The sequence below is a fragment of the Erpetoichthys calabaricus genome, chromosome 9 (assembly GCF_900747795.2).
Source record: "Erpetoichthys calabaricus chromosome 9, fErpCal1.3, whole genome shotgun sequence".
Classification (NCBI taxonomy): Eukaryota; Metazoa; Chordata; class Cladistia; order Polypteriformes; family Polypteridae; genus Erpetoichthys; species Erpetoichthys calabaricus.
Window position 1 is genome coordinate 32593641 of NC_041402.2, and position 24571 is coordinate 32618211.

A 24571-nucleotide genomic window follows, 5' to 3' on the forward strand; every position below is an offset into this window, starting at 1 on the left:
TCTTCCTGTACAGTTAATGTTATACTGTACTGACTTACTTCTTACAGTATGTGGCTTGTTGTGTGCACTACCATGTTTCCGCTTGCTATTTTTCAGGGTGTTGCTGATTTCAGTGTCCACCATGTTGAAGTAGATCTTCAGGGAGTACTGATCCAGAAGAAGGAAGGCTGCTTACCTTGACCATAGAAGAAGCCTCTCTTTATTTCAGTTTTCTCTCTGCTACAGCTATACAGCTTAATGCAGCAAACTTCACATTTTTGAAATGCCAACTCCATAGGAGGGTAACCTTTGTATTTTTTGTAAAACCATTGTTTTCTTCCCTATAATAAATAAATCAGGATTCCAATATACCAAATTGGTTAAGGTAGAATGGTAAGGAAGAGTTGGTGCATTTGACCTACAGTCTTAGCCTCTTTATGTCCTCACTCCGAAAGTCAATTCTGAGTGCCAGTACTTGTCTGACCTCCGCTGGAGTCAATCTCCATGTCAGGGGGCCAGAGTTAGGACCCCAATAGTCCAGTATTTCTGTCACCTGAAAATGAAATAGTTAAACATTTGCATTATATTCCCCCAAGAACAGCTTTTTCATTATTGTGACTGCACAGAGTGCTTTAAAAGTCTTGCATTAAATATGTACAGACAAATAATCTTAAGGATTTTCTAACCTTAGAAGGCAAGAATAATCTTTTCCCAGCCTAGGATACACTAAAAGCCCTGACTTGATCTTAGGGTAAAATATTTAATTCTTTATGCATGCAAACAGACTCACCCTTTCTAAGTTTAATATGGTGGCCATCTGAGTAAGCCGTGCAAACTTGTCCCGAATGGTCCAAGTGGTGATCGTAGTCAGGTATGCAATTAGGGACCGGAGCTCCTTGTCAAACTGGAGTCCACCCAGCTATAAAGAAGATCGGTAGGCAAGAACACCAAGTTAGCTAATCCCAGTTTTCCTGGAGCATTAATTTTTTTGTTTCTTCATTAATTTACTTACCCGGCTAAAGATAGATTTGAAGACTGTTTTCTCCAGCTCAGTGGCAATAAGGCTAGTTATCAGACTGGTCAGATTATCATAGATAACTGAGGAAAGGCCTGCCTAATGGGAAACCATGGAAATACACATTTAAAGTGAATAGTCACAGAGAATCTATTTCACAATTTTAAAAATCATGTTAAACTCTCTTAAGGATAGTTTAAGATCATCTGCATACTTCATGCAGTTTTGTGCAACACTTGTGAAAGCACTCTGCATGGGTTTGAGTTTTGCTTACGCACACTTGAGGCAATCATTCATGACTTAACACTCTAGCAGGGTGGATACTATACAAATATGTAAGAAATTAATTTGACAGCTGTCATAAAGACAGTGAAATAATACTGATAAAAATTAATACAGGTTACAACTAGTAATAATAAAATCTCAGAAACTGACTGATCAGCTAGCCTGGGACCAAGTCATGCTGAAACAAGAATATGTATGAAATACGGGGTCGGCTCACTCCATTGGTCACTGGAAGTTGGGGATCGGCTTATCCTTTTGATTCAGGACATAAAGAAAGACAGTGATACCACAGAAATTTTCTCTCTCACACTCTGCCATTTTTCATCCTTTGAGGAACAAGCCCTTGCTCACTTCATTCAAAGGTCACGTGGTAACAAAGACCATGCTGGACCAGAGACACAGGCACCTGGTAGTAAGCATATTGATGCGAGATGAACTGCTAATTAGGTTATAATGGTATTTTGGTCACACTCATTTAACTTTTTTTTTTATTTTGGGCATTTTAACTATATTAAAAAATGTTTAACTTCTTCTCTCCTGCCTGTTCTGGTCTTGTTGAGGTCATAGACATAAAAGGTAACTAACATAGGAGGGCATAGCGGGAATTTGGGAACAATTTGTTCAGATCTGCACAGTGAAGAGTGTAAAAGGGATAATTGACACACCTTAGAACTCTAACACAAATAAATACCCACCTAATATTTTTTTTTTATTATACTAGAAGTATTTTAGACACAAGGGCCCAGAATTGTTTACAAAGGAATTAAAGCAACATGTGCTACTACTACTCTAAACAAATCCAAATCATATTATATGATATCATCTATTGTTAAATTCTGCTCCATACTTGTAAATTTTTTATTTTTATACTGTATTGAGGATTTGTTCTGTTCTTTTTGACACCCACTGCACGCCCAACCTGGAAAGGGTCTCTTTTTGAACTGCCTTTCCCAAGGTTTCTTCCATTTTTTCCCTATAAGGGTTTTTTTGGGAGTTTTTCCTCATCTTCTTAGAGAGTCAAGGCTGGGGGGCTATCAAGAGGCAGGGCCTGTTAAAGCCCATTGCGGTCACTTCTTGTGTGAAATAAATTGTATTGTATTGTATTCTACTACTGGAAAAAAAAAGTTCTCTGAAAAGGGTGACAATGGCAAAACTGGAAGTAGTTTAAAAGGATGTAAACACTTCCTTCAAAATGACTGACTGGACTATTAAACTCAATTAAATGGGTATGTACTCAATGAGCTCATAAAAGGCCCCAATCTATTATCAGATTAAAAACTGCTGCTACACTTGCCCAAAGGGGTCACTGAGCACATCATTTAAAATGTCAGATATAAAAAAAATCTAATAAATTGTGCATTAAGTATAAACAGCCTAAATGTGGACCGATAGTCCAACTTACTTTGAATTCTGTTGTGAGCTGTTCCAAGCTGACAATGAACTGCTGTACCCAGGGATCATTGGCCTCATACTCATTAAACTCCTCCTAAAAAACAAAACTAACCATGAGAATCAGGCTAACATGGACTTGCAAAGCTGCAGTCAGCTATATGCAAACTGGTGTTTAACAAAAAGAACTTCAAATGTTAAGTTTAAAATACATTTAATATGTAGTGACACAGCTCTCTGCATCTTACTTATAAGTGTATTGCTCCTATTTCATGTTATTTTTGCCATACCTAATACTTTGTTACTAAATCACAATGCATATAAACAAGAGCTCCCAGTTTAGCTATTAACAAAATGTACACTGATATTGGATTTACAGTTTCACCCAGCTATACACTTAAATGTTTTTCCTCTGAAGTTTTGCTGTACTTATAAGACCAGTTAATTATTTGTACAAGTAATGATAATAGCATACTTGTAAACAACTGAAACCTAATCCTACAAAAATTTTAAAAATAACTTGGAGGTCATTAGGACATATGGCTTTTTGAAAGTAACATTTTTTATATTTGTTTAACCAATGTGTACTAGGATTAGCTAGGAGGACAGTTCCAAAATACGTCAGGGTACACTTTAATAACTGATATTGGTATGATCAGTGGCTAGTCCTTTTTTCGTGTCTTGAAGAACCAGAATTGCTGCTGACCTTCGTCCTAATCTCCGTTGGTAATCATCCTTTGGTCCCCATGGAAAGGGGGCTGCACAACCCATATTCAGACAATATGTGACCCATAGTTTAAGAACCTTTGTTGTAAGGCAATGGTGATGCACAAAGGTAAACTGAATATATCACTGATTTAAGGTTTTAAAAGAAATACCTCTAGTATTCCAGGAATGAGTGGTGGAGAATGAGATGTCTACACTGCCAAACAGAGTAAAAAGGTCAAGTCTTATTATTTATGTGAGCAGCATGCAATGTGGCAAATGGTTTTGGGAGAAACAACAAGAAAAACGTGCAAGACGTTTATTTACATTAAATGTCCACCTGATTTACAGCTGTCCAAACTACATTTTTATATATACATATAGACACATATACTGTACATACAGTATATACTTGTGATTATTACATATTGATTTTTTATTAAGGGACACACTAACTAACCTAGTTTAGTGCCATCTGCAAATCTAATGAATGTGGTAGTTACATACTCTATGTATGTCAATTATGTACAGGAAGCAACCCACCTTTTGCCACATCATCACGTGCACCACATCCCACCCTGAATTTTCCTTACTGTTTATACTTTAATGACCAGCCTCTTGTGGGATACCTATCAAAAAGCTTTTTGAACATCAGGGTAAATAATATTCTACACTCCACTGGAATAAGATGTTTTTGTTGCTTCAAGGGATGCATAATAAATCAAGCAGCATGTCAGTACTTACCTATAATGTAGCAAATAAAATTTCCGTATCAAATGTGATGTTAAGATATTTTCTAATATATGACATACTTAGCACCTGATACAGAAACCAGGCTGCTCACTGAACATGGGACAATGTGCTGCGTAAAATGTCAGCTGTGTGGTCACTTTTTACCATAAATACCAGTGATAACAAATGGCAGTATGCACCACTTGTTCTTTTTGGAAACTAAGCTACTCTTTGAGAATGTTAAATTATTCATTTAAGACAACCTTAGATCAAATCAATTATTCTGGCACTCACGGCTGTAGGACTCCATGATTCTATTTTAAACAACCAACAGTAACATAAAGAGAGTTAGAAGTGAATGTTATTTTTACTTAATTTAATCGTAAAGCTAACTGTCACAGATCAAAAATGTATAAGTAAAAGAAGTTTAAATTATTTAAGAAAGGCTAGAGGAAAACAGGAGCCTACACCAACAAGCATTGGGCACAGGGCAGGAACAACTCCTAGACAGGGCTCCAGTCCATCACAGGATGAACAAACACACACAAATACACACTATGGCCAAATTAGGAATACCAAAAACCTGGTATAAAACGATGCACCAAATTTTTTGCATAAATATTCAAAAACATTTTCAAATTTCAATTATGAAAGGGTATTTTTTTCTGTTAAAATATGCAAAAAATTCACTATTTCCTGTTTATACAAAAATATAGCCATAATCGATAATAAATATATAAACAATATAAACAAATAATGCAGAAAAAAACCAAAAAGAAATATTAATATCAGGTCCATAATCAGCAATTACTACATGAGGGAAAAAATCAACTATTAGTAGAAGTTCAAAGTTTGCATATTGGCACATGTCTCTTGCTTTGTCATAAAAACTAAACATAGTGAAACAAAAGCTCCTCCATTTCAGCTTATTTTAAATGTCTGCTAACATCTTCACTGGATAGCTAACTTTCTGTTCTGTCTAGGTGAACAACATCTGTTAGCTTTCACTCTTTAGAAACTTCTAAAAAAAATACACACTGACAGTTTGGCAAAAGTCAAAAAACCTCCACTTGTTACCAGTTGTCCAAACAAGAGTAAAACATAATGCTATATGAAACACAAAAGTCCGTTTTTAGGCTCATTGCTCACTGACAATCTTGATGTAAGAGTGCTATGCAATAATCAACATTAGTGATGATTACAACAGAACTATCTGCCCCAGACTGATTGGAAAAACAGGACTAGACAGCTGTCCACCCGAGGTTACCCAGGCTGCTTAGAAAAGTGAAGGCTGGTGGCAGACTGTTTAAAGACCTATCATATGGGGGCATCGACATATAACAGCTACAGAAAAGATGTATTTTTACAATTTGCTGTATAATGTCTCACAGAGTATAATTATATAATATATAAACTGTATATATACACATACATACATAGACATGCACAAAAACATTCACACAGCGTGTGTATACAGTACCATTAGTGTGACAGCAAACTATTAAATCTCACCATGTGGGGAAATTACATGGCCCACTGTAATCAAAGACCAAATTTGTACAGAGTATACTTTCTATTAAAACTATCTTTCTATAAGAAATGTTATGTTTCACCAGCTCTCTTACCTCCTCGATGTTGTGAGAAATAGAAAGCAGGCTTGTGATCCAGGGCTTCACCTGTGGCTTGATGGCAGTCGTATTCAGCTCTGTAAGGCCTTCCTGTATAAAAACAAAACAAAAAAAAAAAACACATAAATGACTAAAAATAAACGAGTTCTCTTTTATCTCATCACATGCTGAAAGAAAAAATTGTCCCTGTTCAAACTTTGCATTTCTGACTGAATGTTCAACATATATGGACAAAACATTTCTGGAAGGGAGGGTGTGTGGTAACACAACAAAAACGTCCTCATCGTTTTTTACATTCTGAAGGAAAAGCATGTCAACACAAGCTATAGCGACTTCATCACATGGATATGTTCATTTTAAATGGCAGCAGAGGGATTTAAGAACAGTACAGTGCAAATATTTGGCCTATCTTAAGATTTGGAAATAAGAGATTCTCTACATTACTGTGTATTTTCACAATGATGTCAAGATTGTCACCAATATCTAATCTCTACCATCTGTAAAACACAATCCTGGTGGGTAGAAATAAAAAAACTGGGCATAAAGAACAAAGAGAAAGAGAGAGGAAATGCTTCATACAACAGACACATAGCTCCAGGTGAGAGATGTTCCCGTTTCTCCCTGTGTCACAGGTATGGTAATATTTTACAAGTCAACTAATTGTATGTTGACTGTACTATGTATAGGGGAATTTTTACTTTTCTATTGTACTCTTATCTCAGCATGTGATTTGTTTAAGAGAAAATGTTTTGTCATTACATTTAATTTACTATTTTTAAAATAGTCAAAAATGTGTTTTGTTCAAACTTAAAAATAGTTTTTGCTCTAAATAAGGCAAATGTTTGTAATGTTTGTGGGCACTGTGTGGGAATCAAGGAAAATAATTGCATGGTATCAGAATTTCAGCTATATTCTCCAATATTATTGAAGAAGAAAAAGAAAAAAAAATCAAATCAACCATCATCCAAGATCATGACACCGTCACCCACCATGCATGTCCATCACTAGGGGGCAAAGGAGAAAAAAATGCTTGCAGCAAGTACTTGTATATACTTGCTACCCTGCCAATACATTGCCTAGTCTCTTTCTGATGTTGAAGTCATTAACACTGATTAGCCACTAGAGGCCTCCAGATCTCTATACTGTATGTTGCTGTACAGTTCTTTGACACCTTATTAAATGTTGTATTCATCTTGGAGAATTTTGATGGGATTTGGCTGACCCAAGTCAGTGAAATTATTCAATCACCAAACCAAGATTATTGTTTTTTATTTGATGGAGCACATGGGGATTTCTTCATTTATTAACACATGCAAACCAAACATATCAAAGAAGCACACAAGTTTTTATTTTTCCTTTAATATGCTCCTCTATATACTATTCAAACCAATAGGAAATCAGAACAAATTTAGCTGTGAAAACTATACACAAATACAGGGGGGGGGGGGGGCGGGGGGGGGGGGGGGGTTTGGGGGAACACGTGGGAGGAAAATGCTTTTTTAAATGCCGACAGATATCCGATTTATTGTTTTGCTTTCATGCTTTATGATTTTCTGCTTCTCTCATTCAGCTACTACGCATTCCATTAAACAAGCTCATTTAAAAGCTGCTGTCTGGCACACTGCATGAAGTGAAGTCCATTCTCATTTGGTAGCTACAGACCACTTCTGCTGTACTACAATAGAACCGTGTGGGCTCATATACCTAAGATAAAAAGAGGGAAGACCTTGGCTTCAAAACTGTGGTTGTAAAACCTACAGTACATGTTCAAGTTCATATTGATTGTATTTATTTTTTAACAAGTGATTTGTTTTATACAAAACACCTATATATTATATATATTATATTAAACGTCCACACGTAGAAGTGTGTGTGTGTGTCTGTCTGTCTGCCTGCCCCGGAAGTGAGAGGTGGAGTCGGGGTAAGGGCTCCACCTCCAAGGAAACAGAAAACTCGCTTAGCCGCTAATAACACAAGAGGGCCCAGCACGTCAGCAGAAACATAACCTCAAAAGAAAGACAAAGTTGCTTAGCCGCTAACATCAGCAAAACGGTATCCCTTTTACTTTTCCTACCGCCGCTAATGCACAAGCAATTTTGGGCACATCAGCAAAACGAATCCTCCAAGGAGACAGAGAGATGCCCAGAGTGGTTCCTTTCAATTACCTGACATCTCTACATTTCAATTTTTTTTTTTTGACGATTTCAATAGTTTCTAGGACCCTAGGCTTTTTACAGCACGGGTTTACACAGCTAGTATATACAGTCATATGAAAAAGTTTGGGAACCCCTCTTAATTCTTTGGATTTTTGTTGATCATTGGCTGAGCTTTCAAAGTAGCAACTTCCTTTTAATATATGACATGCCTTATGGAAACAGTAGTATTTCAGAAGTGACATTAAGTTTATTGGATTAACAGAAAATATGCAATATGCATCATAACAAAATTAGACAGGTGCATAAATGTGGGCACCCCAACAGAGATATTGTATCAATACTTAGTTGAGCCTCCTACTGCAAATATAACAGCCTCTAGACACCACCTATAGGAGGTATTTCTGTCCATTCTTCCATACAAAAATCTCTCCAGTTCAGTTCAATTTGATGGCTGCCAAGCATGGACAGCCTGCTTCAAATCATCCCATAGATTTTCGATGATATTCAAGTCAGGGGACTGTGACAGCCATTCCAGCACATTGTACTTCTCCCTCTGCATGAATGCCTTTGTAGATTTCAAACTGTGTTTTGGGTCATTGTCTTGTATGAATATCCAACCCCCACGTAACTTCAACTTTGTGACTGATGCTTGAACATTATCCTGAAGAATTTGTTGATATTGGGTTGAATTCATCCAACCCTCGACTTTAACAAGGGCCCCAGTCCCTGAACTAGCCACACAGTCCCACAGCATGATGGAACCTCCACCAAATTTGACAGTAGGTAGCAGGTGTTTTTCTTGGAATGCGGTGTTCTTCTTCCGCCATGCAAAGCGCTTTTTGTTATGACCAAATAACTCAATTTGTGTCTCATCAGTCAAAGGCACTTTGTTCCAAAATGAATCTGGCTTGTCTAAATGAGCATTTGCATACAACAAGCGATTGTTTGTGGCGTGAGTACAGAAAGGGCTTCTTTCTCATCACCTTGCCATACAGATGTTCTTTGTGCAAATTGCGCTGAATTGTAGAACAATGTACAGATACACCATCTGCAGTAAGATGTTCTTGCAGATCTTTGGAGGTGATCTGTGGGTTGTCTGTAACCATTCTCACAATCCTGCATGTATGCCGTTCCTGTATTTTTTATTGGCCTGCCAGACCTGGTTTAACTGCAACTGTACCTGTGGCCTTCCATTTCCTCATTACATTCCTTACAGTTGAAACCTCTGAGATAGCTTTTTATAGCCTTCCCCTAAACCATGAGACTGAACAATCTTTGTTTTCAAATCTTTTGAGAGTTGCTTTGAGGATTCCCATTCTATCACTCTTCAGAGGAGAGTCAAAGGGAAGCACAACTTGCAATTGACCACCTTAAATACCTTTTCTCATGATTGGACACACCTGTCTATGAAGTACAAGGTGTAATGAGCTAATCCGACCAATTTGGTGTTGCAAGTAATCAGTATTGAGCAGTTACATGCGTTCAAATCAGCAAAAGTACAAGGGGACCCACATTTTTGCACAGCCAGTTTTTTACATTTGATTTAATTTAATACTGCTTCACTAAAAATCATTGATCAGAAAACACCCCCAAGTACTCCGATGATCCTAGGAAATGAAAGACATACCATTGTTATCTTTTTTGTTGAAAGGAGAGTAAATTATTATTACGCAGGCTGAGAGGGGCTCCCAAACTTCTTCATATGACTGTATATATCCCTATTATATATATCCCGCTTTTCACGAAAGGACTAGTTAACGGATTTAGATCAGGTTTGTTTCTATAATTTGCTTGAACATTCAGGTTGATTTTGCGACTGCTCTCATCATGCTAAGTATCATAGTTCGCTTGCATTACCGATTTAAATGTGCGAATCCGCGAGAGCGGCTGTGAGCCGAGTTCCCTCCTCACTCATGTGCCAGCCTTAATTCGAGTTGCTCTACCTCTCGCCACGTGTTGCAGCATTCCTCGCCTCCGCTTAGCTAGCGATATTTGTTCAGCAGACATCATCATGTACAGATTGTTAAGGAGTAACATTTGACATTTTTTGAGAGAGAGATCAGAGCTATTTGTGTTTTAGAGAGTAGCTGCCGATTGCCACAGATATCACAGCCACATGCTTTTCTCCCCACATGGGGGACACTCTCCTATCAGAACGTAACACGATTGGCATTGTATCTAGTGTTTGATGTTGGAGCGTACCTACCTTCCTCTTGGGCAGAACTACAATTTTTTCATTTTTTTTATTCATTTTATTCATTCTTAAAGTTTGTCCTTTTTCACTACTACATGGGCGGAGCCGCAAGGGGCATCTAGTCAGCAGACACGTAACCTCAAAACCTCAATGAACCTCAAAATCAATGGTAAAACGCAGTACATAGAATGGTACATCAGGCGTACACTGCCTGAGCACAGCATAACCAGGTTTACAGAGCAACTGTACATGTGATACTATCTAAAGAAAAGGAATGTTTTAAAATGCAACTTAATGTTACAGTTATTCCCAAAACACAAAGAATAGTCAATAATTGTTAAAACACCTTTAGCCAGCACAATTTAGATTATGCACTGTGATATCTGATGACAGGATGCCACATGTCAAGGTTAATGCAACTCCTTTTGTTCAATAACTGGTTTATTTGTTAACCAGTCAATCCACTGTCTCTTTCTCTCACACACACGCCTGTGTCACAAGATTCACTGATGTTCTTCCCCTGCCAACTATTACACTTTTTTTTTTGAACAAGCAAATAGAGTAGAAAAACAATTTATATACATCTCCAAAAATAACCACAGTACTGCAACAAAGATTATTTTTGAAACTAAAGGCACTAGCAGCAGAAGTAACATATAAAACTAAATTACTAGTTAGTAATAGGCCAGAAACAATAAAATGCTCCATGTAGACAGAGGTCATCAGTGGAGTCCCTCAAGGATTTGTACTTGGATTAATAAAGTATCTATCTATCACTCTTTGTAAATTTATAATAATGACATAAATTATGATATAATTAGCACATCCTTCCATTTGATGAAGTTGATCCATCAGAATTGTTTTATTTAGATAATGAAACATATTATTGAAGACTCCACTACAAATTAACAGGAAATGTCTTTCTTCACAAATTGTGTTGTGGTAATCATAAACAAAATTACCAAATTATGTAACAAATGAAAACTTTCTAAATTTCTAATAAAAATCGGGAGTGTGCTCCCCTCGACTTTCTCATACACTGTGATGGAGGAACAGTGACGCAATCTCTCTCAAATTTCATATCTCTTTAGTTCTCATCATAACTAATTGATAATATCGATACACAATCATTTGTCTCTATAATCAAACTTTATATTAAAATGATATTTTTGCACTTAGGGAGGGAGAAAACGGTGGTGGAATTTTTTTTCATGATTACGTATGCATACTGAGCTTATGTGCAAAGTAAAAAGAGTTATAAAAAATGTCAGTATTATAGAATATTTGTTGCAATACATTGCTATAGGTAAAACTGCATTTAGCTACATTTAATTTCGATAATGATGATGGAAATAAAAAAATATAAAATTAAATGTATTACCAGGAACACGATGGGGACGTAGCAGCTTATTATTCCCATTACATCTTTATATTTACATGGCATGTTCAATATTTACACGTTATTGTTAAAACTATGTATAAATTAACATTAAATTAATAATAGTTATTGAAAGAATATGCGTTATATTGAATACAATTTTTAATATCGTGTACACATTTAGATTTCCATTAGACAAAAAATTCAGATGGTTGTTTAAATAAAATACTACTTCCGGTTGAGTCATTTTTCTCAAATTTCATATCTGTTTGCTTTTTATCACTGTAAATATCTATATAAAATTTGAATGCTCTATCTGCAATTATAACCATAGTTTACCTGAAAATTTGAGAATGTATTCCGGTTGGCCCAAAAGTTGATAGGATTCCTTATTTTTGATGTAAAGCAGATGTATAAAATCTCATTGACCTAGGTCAAAGCGTTTTCAAATTATTGGGTTTACACACAGACAGACATTTCAAAAATGGTATTTTTGGACTCAGGAAGGTCTAAAACGTCAAGATTCATCGAAATCTCGAGGTTGAATATTTTCACAATTCCTCTACTTTCTCTATACTATGTATATGAGAAAGTAAAAAGTATCTAAATGAGATATTGGGACAGTTTAGGTTTTAGTTAACTAAACATTGTAGACAGACTACTGTAAATGGCCTCCTCTCATTTGTGGACCTTCATACACTGCCTGGCCAAAAAAAAGTCGCCACCAAAAAAAAAGGTCACACACTAATATTTCGTTGGACCGCCTTTAGCTTTGATTACGGCACGCATTCGTTCTGGCATTGTTTCGATAAGCTTCTGCAATGTCACAAGATTTAGTTTCATCCAGTCTTGCATTAATTTTTCACCAAGATCTTGCATGATGGGTGCATCACTTCATCTGCCTCTCTTCTTACCCTGATGCGCCCATCACTCTGGAACAGGGTAAATCTGGACTCATCAGACCACATGACCTTCTTCCATTGCTCCAGAGTCCAATCTTTATGCTCCCTAGCAAACTGAAGCCTTTTTTCCAGTTTGCCTCACTGATTAGTGGTTTTCTTACGGCTACACAGCTGTTCAGTCTCAATCCCTTGAGTTCCCTTTGCATTGTGCGTGTGGAAATGCTCTTACTTTCACTATTAAACATAGACCTGAGTTCTACTGTTGTTTTTCTTCGATTTGATTTCACCAAACGTTTAAGTGATCGCCAATCACGATCATTCAGGATTTTTCCGGCCACATTTCTTCCTCGAAGACGATGGGTCCCCACTATCCTTCCAGTTTTTAATAATGTGTTGGACAGTTCTTAACCCAATTTTAGTAGTTTCTGCAATCTCCTTAGATGTTTTCTCTGCTTGATGCATGCCAATGATTTGACCCTTCTCAAACAGACTACCATCTTTTCCACGACCACGAGATGTGTCTTTTGACATGGTTGTTTAAGAAATGAGAAGCAACTCATTGCACCAGTTGGGGTTAAATAACTTGTTGCCAGCTGAAAGATAATCGTCCATGCAGTAATTATCCAATAGGAGGCTTGTACCTATTTGCTTAGTTAAATCCAGGTGGCGACTTTTTTTTTGGCCAGGCAGTGTATGTTCTTAGGTAAAGGCAACAAATCTTCATGATACTGGAGATGTCCTCGTAGAGGATACTTACTCCTGCTCAGTTTACCTACCTGCAGTAAGTCTTTGAACTTGCTGGAGACAGCCACCAGGTCTGAAAGGCAGCTATCAATCTTGGCACGAGCTTGGTCTCCTTTGCCAGATCCCTGACTGAAGAGTTTAGCGCAATCATTCTAAACAGAGAAAGACAGACACACACCATAAATTCAACAAAATGATGTAATGTAGTTTTCTTCTGATTTATAAAAAAAATCAAAAGCTATAACCTTGGACATACAGTCATGATTAACACTAACTAAAGTATGCATAGTAAATGTAGAGACTATACATGCAGTGAATTGAAAACTAACCTCTAGGGTTCTTTTCAGAGTCATAATGTTTTCACTGCAGACCTCCACGTTGTTCAGAGTGACCTGAATAAAACATGAAACAAACATAAAGCAACATGATTCTGACTAACATTTAGTTCAGGGTGGTGATGTAGCCATTCCCTAACTGATATGCCAGACAAGGATTATAAGAATGCATGAGAATAATCCGCAGCTGCCTAAGTAGCCTGTCAATTATTCACCACTGTTTGTACAATTTTCTAACCCTTTCCAGTTAATTATAGGTCTGTCTGTTTCATAATACCCAACATATAAATAATAGCCTGTCAACTCATTCACTTTTGAAAACCAATTTATTCTAATTCTACGTTAATAGTTTATTTTAGCTTCACTGGATGCGCAAGGAGCCCAAATTCATAATAGTGTACACCAACTCTCTGTGTTTCCAGTTAACTTAATATGCACACCTTTGGGATTTCAAAAGAAAACAAGGTACCTAGAAAACACGTATGAATACACGGGGAGAAGATTTCAAATCCACAAAGACAGATAGTTACTGGATTGGGATTTCAACTATTCTGCCAAAACTGTGAAGCAATATTGCCAGCCATTGTGCCACCTCTCATTAATTAACAGTAGTCACAATATATCAGTTACAGTAACCAACTCTCAACATGTCTTTTGTTTTTGTACTTTTATTATTTATATAAACACAACAAGATACTAAATGAACTCTTCATCCTTTAATCAATGAAAACTGTTCTGGTTCTTTCAGTAATAAGTTGATCCGATATGAATTTTTTTTTTTTTAGCATTTGCAATAAGCACATCTCCACTATGATTAGAGACACACCAAATTCTACCACACCATTCTAGTTAATGTAAAAAGTAAAAATCAGACTATTGCCAATTATAAAATTATGCAACGACATAGATAACATTTTTAATTGATATAAACACTCTGGTCAGTCAAAATTGTTGATTCACCTTAGTGACCCCCGACTAAATGAAACTATGATTACTTTTAAAGATTCAATTCAAAATGAATCACAATTCTATACATTATCATTTTGTTTTTATGTATTTATTGTGTGATATTCAACATGTTTTAACATACTGATAGGTATAATGCTGTGACTATATTGTACACTGTATTGTCAATTGTATTTTACTATCATCATATCTAAGACTCCAACCAACAATACAGTTTAATTCAATGTAATTACTACTTCTGCACTTTTGGACAGGAATAGAAAATAACTACTATTTCAAAGTAAATTTAATTCCAAAAAGATTCCAGAATCAAGGCCTCAGATTGAAGTTGAACCAACTGAACATACAAATATCCTTATTTGAGAAGCGGCCTCACAATAATATTAACTCTAACTACTACAATCATGGACACAGTTGCTCTTCTTAAAAAGATAAAAGCAGAATTGAAAAAGAAAAAAAAAAAATCTTGGAAGTAACTAAAGTATGACTCAATAACAGACAACTTAAACTTCATTAACAATACGGTTTTACTAAAGATGAAACTAATCTATCTGATAATACTTTAAAATTCTTAATTATCAATATTTGGACTATGAACTTGTTAAAAGACTCTAGGCTCACTTCATGTAAATGGCACTGGGACACCTTTTATGAATTTGTGTGTGTTCCCTGTATGTAATATTTTTTCTAATGAGTAAAGCAGGGAGGGAATTCTACCTGACCTTTCACTACGTTTGGATTTTAAGGGTGTGCTACACCAGGCAGGTGGGTCATGTATCTGTGTTTCTGCCCGCTTTTTTCAATACCCCTGTAATTTATTAACAATGAAGAAAAAAATGAATTGGTGCTTTTATGTACATGGCCTCCAAACACAGTGCAAACAGTGGCAATAAGACATGACCAGTGCAAAGAGCAGCAATGAAAAACAGTAGAAGAGCAAGAAGCAGTCACTGAAAGGTAAAACAAAAGTAAAACAGCCCATCTCTTCCAAAAACTTAGGCTCTGGTGATTTTAGTTGGCAATTAAGACTTAAACTGCTATTTAAGTCCCAGGTTTGAGTTTTAAATTGGAAAAGATTATACTAAGAAAGCCATTCTGCACAACAGAAGAAGAAAGGGGTTAGTACTCTCTTGAAACAGTATAAAAACAGTACAGAAGCCAACACATGGAAAAATATGTCTCTCTTACCAGGAAGGAGGTCTTTGCCTCTTCACTGCTCTCAATGCCTTTGGTGTCAAACTTGCCCTGCTGCAAGCTACTCTGCATTAGGCTGACGGCACTGCTTACACCTCTCTGAATGTCCTGTAAGGTTGTAGCTGGAAAACCCTGACGTAATTTGTTAAACAGGACTTCTCTGTAACATAAGAAAAAAAGTGTCAACATTTGTTGAGCCTACTAAGTAAATTAGAGAGAGAATGGAACTCCACCTAACGTACTACCTGAAGTCGGACTCAAGAACTGATGTTGCATGGTTGATCATGGCACATAAACAATCAATGCTGGAACTGGACAAGGCCCGCCCAATGCATTTTTTCACAATGTAGAAGCAGTCATCAACCATACTGGAGGTCAGTTGCCCCTTTTCATAGGTGTCCATTGCTACTGCCTGCAACAAATTGCCCAAATTGTTAGTTGACATAAAAGTCAAAAACGTTCCTAGTGTAAAGAGACATAAGACAGCATCTCATACCTTGTTCACTGTCTCCTTCATAAAATACTCCTCCATGGTTATATAATAGCCAATTAGCTCTTGCATGTTGCGGCTCAGTAGACAATCATTCAGTAACTTCTCCAGTGACTTTTGATGCTCTACAAGTATCATTTAAATGACATTCAGAGTGATTGAAATGTGAAAACCTTTAAATCAGACACTGCCAATGTCCAGCAAAGAAAAAAAATGGAGCAAAATTTAATATACGTTCAAATATTCAAAAAACCTTTCTGCGCCTACTAGCAGTTCACCAATATTCCAACAATATTTTATTTACCACGGCCCACTAAATATGCACTGTAGCCTAGAATCCCTTCAAAGTACACTTAGTCAAGGTGATGACAGTAGAACCTAATGTCTTTTTCTTTTTTTTTAAACTAATAATTTTTGCTTTCTTTTTTTTTTTTTTTTATAGTCATGATGTATTTAAATTTCTTTTCAGCATTTTAATACGAGGCAGAATGCAGATTTCTTCAAACTACCTGAATAAAATCACCTTTAAATTTTATTGCCACAGATCTAATTTTCCAAATGTTTGCACTTTTTCAGCTGAGTATTTGTAAATCATTTTTGAAAAAAATAAAACAAAACGTCAAAAGAAACAAAATAAAAAACCAAAAGACACAACAACAAATGTATCAAATAAAGTTTTTTTGTCCACATTACAAAATAGGCTGAAGCTAATCAGGTACTGCAATCATACTACAGCTTCTATAAAGGATGACAAAAGTTTCAGGATAGTGGGCAAGACCCAATCAAGACATAACAATTGAAAATATATAGCTTTGGAGAAAAAAATGTACTGGAAATGGCACAGGAGTTCCAGGCTGTAGTGGCGATTTGTATGCCAGGACTACAAATGAACTGCATATGTGACAGCAGAGCAGAGTTTATTGAGAATTCACAATACATTTAGCATAAGCTAACAGAAAAATGGTGGGCAGTCTATCAGAATCCTATAAGTCAGCATGACCCAGTAACAAACACTGAACACGATTAAATATTGTAAGAAGGTGAAAGCCCAGCACAACACAAACACCTGTCAGCACTTTCATCAGGGCCTAACACCAATGCCCATTAGCATCAATGTGGTTTCCAAATATGTTACCTCATGCCACTTTATACTTATTTCATACCATTACATTCAGGTCTAATTTGAATGGATAAAGGGTGGTACATATGCTTCACAGAGCAGACAAAGCACTTCAGAAAAAAAATATCCCAAAAATCTTACCCTGAGTAATTCCTTCTGGAGCGGCAGAGTCTGCTACCTCAAAGTCCGAGGTGATGCGCCGCCGCAGGAATCGGAGGTATAGTTCAGCACGTGCATTCATCAAGGTCACTTCTGTGAGAATTGGGTCAAGTTCTCTATGGTCAAGAGACACATACAGTCTTATATTTATGTCATCCATGGAACATTCCTTATTTCTACACATATGCAATGAGTATTACAATGACAACAATATCAATAGCAGACAACATTCTGGACTAATACCTTGGCTCTATCCTCTCTGATGAGTTCCTCATCATGTTGTTTTGGACAACCTGAAACTGCAAATGGAGAGTAATTAGTCCAGATATTGCCAGCCAAATGCTCATCCAGGCAGTATTTGCTCAACTATTTACCTTTCGATGGTAAGTTCTTCGTTCAATGAATTTATCCACCACTTTCTCTGCTTGACGGTCACACTCCACTTGTAAATGCTTGATAAGAGTGTAGAGGCGCCCAGGGCCATAGTAAGTCTCCACAATAGGCTGATGTGTCTCCACCACACGTGCAATCCCTGCAAGAAAGCAAGTTTAAGTGACAAGTTTTAAAATCTTCATACCCTTATTCAAACTTGTCTATAATTTCTCATTTTCTTTTTTTTGTTCCCATCCCACTTATACACTCCCCAGTACAAGTGTTAGTCTTTCCTGTCTGTCTCCATAATCACACCCCCAATCCACCCTGCCGATGCTCTTCCAGCTTCATGCAGTAGCACCAATATATGCTTACAAAAGTACATCCAAACCATCTAATGACTGCTTATAATTTTGTGTATGTAACATTTTTTTCTGGTTATACCCATACTTTGTCTACTTTCATCTTCAAGCACAGAAACATGACATTACCAAGCCCTACTACTATGATCCCTGAAAACTGAACCTGTTCTCACCCTCAAAGAGCAGAGTCAGTGTATCTGCAAACACCAAAGCTGCACGGGCTTCACTCAGCTCCACTCCCATAGCGAGTTGTAGATTTTGAGCAGCTTTACTAGCCAGCTAAACAGATAAAAAATGAAGTACGGATTAACTTGGAAGAACGAAAGCAAGAGTAGAATGACAGCAATTAAAAGCAGAAAAGAGAGACTAAGGCTTCAGATATTTCTAAAACAGTATGTTCACCTTTTACATGTTATGTAATTTTTGAAACAGCTATAGATGCTAGGATATTACAGTGTAATCATGCAGATGAAACAATTGGGAACAAGCTTTCTTGGTGAGCTCACCTGAGTACACAAATACTGGGAGAAGCGTCCCAAACCCTCTTCATGAAGTCCTAACAAAGGAAAGATCTTGAAGAAGCGTTCTACTTGAGGCAGATCACCCTCCTTGATAGCCTGGTCCAGTTTTTCTGCAACAATGACTTTCAGGTGTTGCTCTGCCTCTTGCAGAAGGGATAAGTTTGTATCCAACATACTGTCTATGAATGAACAGTAACAAAAAAAAAGAAAAAAAAATAGTATTGTCAACAATTCACATTATATTCCAGAATGAAACAAAACAATAATGACAACTCTCAATATTTACAGCATAGATCCACACACACCCATGAAGGTGTAGATTGTCTAGTTCTAAGTGTTTATTCTCTCTTACATAACAACCATCCTTAATGTTTCATCCCCTGCCATCTTCTATCCTTCTCTGTAGCTCAGACTAGCATTTCATATCTCAGTTATCTCTCCATATCAGTCCAACTCACCTTCTCCACCTTGCCTGCTCAACTCAATAACAGACTGGTCCAAGGAGAGATAACGGTGAACATGGGCAGCAGCCTGTTCATAGTCCTCATTGCGTAGAGCTGTCTGCACCCCATCCATGCAAAACTTCAGATCAAGGATATCATCTGCACGCTGAATAGCTTGATAGATACGGTTCTGCATTGCCAGGAAAAAGAAGACAGACAATTAAAATATTGGAAGGTCTTAGAAGTAGACAGAAAAGCCTTGAACTTGGCTCATAGGTACTAGTGTACTGAAAGTTCACTTCCTGCTGTTGCACCTTGGCTAGATCCAGTTTCCTCACTTTGCTGCTGACATTTTCTGCCAGGTTACATGTGAATTTGATCATTCCAGAGAGCTGACTTGCATCCCCCTCAATAAGTTGCAGATTGGGCCTATAAAACAGAGTTGTAATCACAAATCAATTTCCACAACACTATTGCCCAGACTGTAAAAAAATTACAACATGCAGCAGAAATACACATCTCAAACCTAGCCAGCTGATGAAAATGCACACTTAATAAGACATGTGTATGAACAGAAATCCAGGTCGGCAAAATTTCACCAAACACAATTACAGTGCCATTCTAAGTTTTTGACCTGGTAAAATCCTATGCTTCCTACTACATGCATCAACCTATTTTTGAATTACTTGAATTGTAATAATACAGTGATCCCTCGCTATATCGCGCTTCGCCTTTCGCGGCTTCACTCCATCGCGGATTTTATATGTAAGCATATTTAAATATATATCGCGGATTTTTCGCTGCTTCGCGGGTTTCTGCGGACAATAGGTCTTTTAATTTCTGGTACATGCTTCCTCAGTTGGTTTGCCCAGTTGATCTCATACAAGGTCGCTATTGGCAGATGGCTGAGAAGCTATCCAGCTTACTTTCTCTCTCTCTCTCTCTCTCTCTCTTGCGCTGACGTAGGGGGGGTGTGAGCAGGGGGGCTGTGTGCAGCTGCTTCCTGAAGGCCATGCTGCACAGAGCTTCGCATACTTAAAAGCTCAAAGGGCACGTATTGATTTTTTTTATCTGTCTCTCTCTATCTCTCTCTCTCTCTTCCTGCTCCTGACAGAGGGGGTGTGAGCTGCCGCCTTCAACAGCTTTGTACCGGCGGTGCTTCGCATACTTAAAAGCCAAAAAGCCCTATTGATTTTTTTTTTGACTGCTTGCTTTGCACTCCTTTGAAAAGGAAGATATGTTTGCATTCTTTTAATTGTGAGACAGAACTGTCATCTCTGTCTTGTCATGGAGCACAGTTTAAACTTTTGAAAAAGAGACAAATGTTTGTTTGCAGTGTTTGAATAACGTTCCTGTCTCTCTACAACCTCCTGTGTTTCTGCGCAAATCTGTGACCCAAGCATGACATTCTAAAAATAACCATATAAACATATGGTTTCTACTTCGCGGATTTTCCTATTTCGCGGGTGGCTCTGGAACGCAACCCCCGCGATGGAGGAGGGATTACTGTACATTTTATTTATATAGTGTCTTTCCCATTTTAAAGTGTTTCACAGAAATTCAAAGGGAACAACAGGTAATATACTACATGGAATACAAATAGTATCTGCATAAAATACTAATAATAATAATTCATTACATTTATATAGCGCTTTTCTCAGTACTCAAAGCGCTATCCACACAGGGAGGAACCGGGAAGCGAACCCACAAGCTTCCACAGTCTTCTTACTGCAAAGCAGCAGCACTACCACAGGTACTAAATAAAGATAAATACAGGAACCACAAAGATTTGAATTACAAAAAGAAACCAAAATACAAAAACAAAAGCAAAATACTATGAGAAACAAATAAAGTAATTTGTACGACAAACACAAATCATCTTGGTACTTGGTCAGGGAGAGTAAACTGACAGAATGGTCAGAAGGTTAAGTTAAATGCCTTTCTAAATAAATATTTTTTAAGATTTTTTTTTCTTTTTTTTTTTAATTGAATTATGAATTGAGTCAGTTGATCCTATTAATTTAAGGAGGTTGTTTCAAAATCTGGGAGCAACATCACCCACAGAACACGGGTTAGTCTGGGGCACAACAAGACTACCAGAATCTGTGGACAGAAGTATGGTGATGGAGGAAGTCACTGATACATTTCAGTGCAAAGCCATTTAAAACTTTAAAACATAATAAGGAGTGAGCCAGTGAAGGTGGATCAGGATGGGTGTTGTGTGGTCACACATGCGGGTCTGTGCGAGGGCTCTTGCTGCAGAGTTTTGGACCATTTGAAGATATGATAACAGATCATTAGGGGCACCTGCTAGTAAGGACTTACAATAGTTGATACAGGATGTAATAAAGGCATGGTCAAGTTTCTTAGCATCAGAAAAGGAGAGGAATGAGCAAACAAAGGATATTGTATGGAGGTATAGGTAAGGAAGTTTCTTAACGTGATTATTGTAGGTAGAATAAAAAAGAGGAATTAAAAATGACACCAACATTCCTTGTAGAAGGTCTAATGACGTCTTCACCAAGAGTAACTTTCTTAAGCTTTAGTGCCAATTAGCATGCTTTTAGTTTTCTTTCAGTAAAACTTTAAAGAATTACAGTATGTTCGATACAGGTTTTAATTTCACAGAGGCCAGTTGTGAGCCAATAATGCTCTGATAAACTATCACTTTTACCACTGAAATAGATCCAAGTATCATCCTCATAAAAATGACAACCCCATCCAAAGCTAAAAACAATATGGCCAAAAGGAAGCATGTAGATTCAAAACAGCAGAGGGCCGAGGACAGGGCCTTGAGAAACTTCTTGTGCGACTGGCATGGATCTGGACCTGCTGTTGCCAAGACTTGGCCATCAGTCAGTCATGACTTAAACAACTGAGGGCAGTGCCAGAGTTACCCAGAATATTCTCCATTCTGGACAGTAGAATATTGTGCTGGACAGTGTCTAACAGAATGGATAATGATTTACTTATAGCAGCAGACTCTGGGCAAATCAGCCTAGTTACCGGAAGCAGAGTAGTTTGACAGCTGTGCTCTGAAATGAGGCTGAAAAGTTTCTATCAACTTAATACAAATTAATTAACTAGTGAGTTGGGAGGGCACAACATGCTCAAGATTTTTAGACAAAAAAAGTTAAGTAAGAGGATGAAAATTGTTCAGATGTCAAGACCAGACTTTTTTAACATTGGGGCTACAGATGCAAAGTTACAAGATTACTTACCCCATGCGCTGCAGTGCAATCATTTTGGCTGCTATGCTTCCTTTCTGGTTGACAAATGACTCTAGTTCAGCTTCCACAGTCCTCTTAAAATAAAAAGGCTTAGTTAGCACAGACAATCTGTGGCCAAGAAAAAAGTCAATACCATGATTAGATAGATAGATAGATAGATAGATAGATAGATAGATAGATAGATAGATAGATAGATAGATAGATAGATAGATAGTGTATTTCATATCTATCTATCTATGATAGATAATGATATATAGACAGATATGTAAGACACTATGATAATGATATATAGACAGATATGAAAGGCACTATATGATAGATAGATAGATAGATAGATAGATAGATAGATAGATAGATAGACAGATAGATAGATATGAAATACACTATGATAGATAATGATATATAGACAGATATGTAAGACACTATGATAATGATATATGGACAGATATGAAAGGCACTATATGATTGATAGATAGATAGATAGATAGATAGATAGATAGATAGATAGATAGATAACACACATAACTGCTGTCAGTACGGTTTTCTTTTGCTTATTGAACCGACTTGGTCACATTTCTGTATTAAAATTATTACTCGTCATTGCGAGTTAGTACGTGTAACCAGTTGTGATGTTTGGCTGACAAAATTATGAAATTAAAATTTCTATATCTAGTCACCAAGTCTGAACATGGTTCATTTGCTTATAAAGTGTTTCAAAGTCAGCTTCAAAACTATGTCAACACTGTTGCAAAACTCTAAAAATAAAAACATTTTAAAATTTAAAGTCTTTACAGCAAATGGCATATTACGAAGCTAGTCTGCTTCTCTGTTATAAAATTTGTTTCCCCACACTTCATAATTTAATTTGTCATTCTGTTTTTTTGGACTTCTTTCAGCTTGGGTTATGTTTGTGCTTGATGCTGCCGGTATTTGGGATGCACCATCATATACTTAGAATTCATGTACTTGTAATTATGTCCAAACAAGGTAAGACTTTGGTCTTAATGAATGTTTAAATTCATGAAATCCCTAGGTATTGATGTTTTTATATACTACTTTTAGGGCAAGTTCTACATTTACATCTGCATTTTCCTAATTTTCCTTATTTTGTAATACGCCACACAAAATGAAAAAGTTCACTATGTTAATCTGCAACACAAAATCATATAGTCAACATAAGGATTCAGACATTGCACAAATGCTAAGGGGGAATTATCATAAATTTAACTCATTTGACAGGATTGTCAATGCCAGAGAAATTGCACGTCGCGTGCCCCTGTACCTCCTCTTCGCAAAGCTGCTGGTAAAGCCTCTCCAACTCCTCCGGTTCGGTGATTTCCTCGATCCTTTCCGGGATCCTCAGTGCCCGTTCCGCCATCTTGCTTGCTTGTATTGCTACGTCAACCTGTGAGCACCCGGAAGTGCGTGGTGTTATTCTACCCAGGCAATATGGCGTCTAATAGGAGAGGATTCCGGACTCCTGCCAAATAGACGACCACCGTAGCTTTGTTGTCTTAAAGGACTTAAGCAAGTTGTTTGATAGGGCCATTATTGTCACATGGACAAAATACAGTGGCTTAGTTACATGAAGTGTCAATCAACTAGTCTCCAACGCCATTGCTAATGTTAACGTCTACCTTAATTTGAAACTTTTGACATACCTTAAATAACTACTTTACCTGAAAAGAATCAGCATGAACTTATACACCAGCACAGAGACAAAATATAGAAAGCTGCTGTGTTATATAAGGAACAAACCTCCATTTGTTGTGACTTTTGATTATCCTTATTACTTGTGAGTATAGACTGTCCGACTCCCAGATGTGACTGTATATGCAGTGGATTCAGAAAGAATTCGGAGCCCTTCACTTTCTGCACAGTTTATTGTATTATTGATATACTTTGAAATGGATAAATTTGCTGTGGTGGGCTGGCACCTTGCCCAGGATTTGTTCCTGCCTTGCGCCCTGTGTTGGCTGGGATTGGCTCCAGCAGACCCCGTGACCCTGTGTTAAGATATAGCAGGTTGGAAAATGACTGACTGGCTGACTGGATACATTTGGGCTACATTTGCAATTTGAAAGATAATGGGACATACATCTTCTTGATGATCTCACTTTTACTGTTCAACACTTCTCTTCTTCTCAACTTACCCCTCCTGTCATCACTGCAAACGATATCTGCGGCTTATTCAAAAACCAAAATATTAAAAAAGCTGCAAGTCCAGACCTTATTTCTCCTTCCACACTCAGGCACTGTGCAGACCAGTTGC

The 24571-nt window shown here is 37.2% G+C and overlaps 2 protein-coding genes across 2 annotated transcripts in view; one reads left to right on the forward strand and one right to left on the reverse strand.

The window, feature by feature from the left end:
- The window catches only part of LOC114657433 (L-fucose kinase), a 53524-nt gene extending 51969 nt beyond the window's left edge, over positions 1–1555 (forward strand). Inside the window, 1 exon segment of the mRNA XM_028809247.2 lies at positions 97–1555. Coding sequence (XP_028665080.2) covers positions 97–180 — 84 coding nt within the window. The 3' untranslated portion in view covers positions 181–1555.
- Positions 177–23724, reverse strand: cog4 (component of oligomeric golgi complex 4). The gene is made up of 19 exons (XM_028809248.2): positions 23582–23724; positions 22291–22373; positions 19384–19498; positions 19085–19259; positions 18612–18805; positions 18279–18384; positions 17746–17903; positions 17615–17670; positions 17354–17487; positions 16099–16217; positions 15848–16014; positions 15597–15762; positions 13437–13499; positions 13140–13259; positions 5731–5823; positions 2682–2765; positions 992–1093; positions 770–898; positions 177–532 (listed from the first exon to the last, which is right to left on the reverse strand). Exons 1-19 carry the CDS (start codon positions 23675–23677, stop codon positions 398–400), a joined length of 2295 nt encoding a protein of 764 aa, XP_028665081.2. The 5' UTR covers positions 23678–23724; the 3' UTR covers positions 177–397.
- Positions 23725–24571: the final 847 nt, after the last annotated feature.

Coding starts and splice junctions, on each gene's coding strand:
- cog4 (XM_028809248.2), bottom strand. CDS start 23,677: ATGGCGGAACGGGCACTGAGGATCCCGGAAAGGATCGAGGAAATCACC. Junction 16,218..17,353: donor TCCAGAAGGAATTACTCAGG/GTAAGATTTTTG, acceptor TGATACTTGTAG/AGCATCAAAAGTCACTGGAG. Junction 5,824..13,139: donor AGTTCAAAGACTTACTGCAG/GTAGGTAAACTG, acceptor GTTTTTATACAG/GAAGGCCTTACAGAGCTGAA.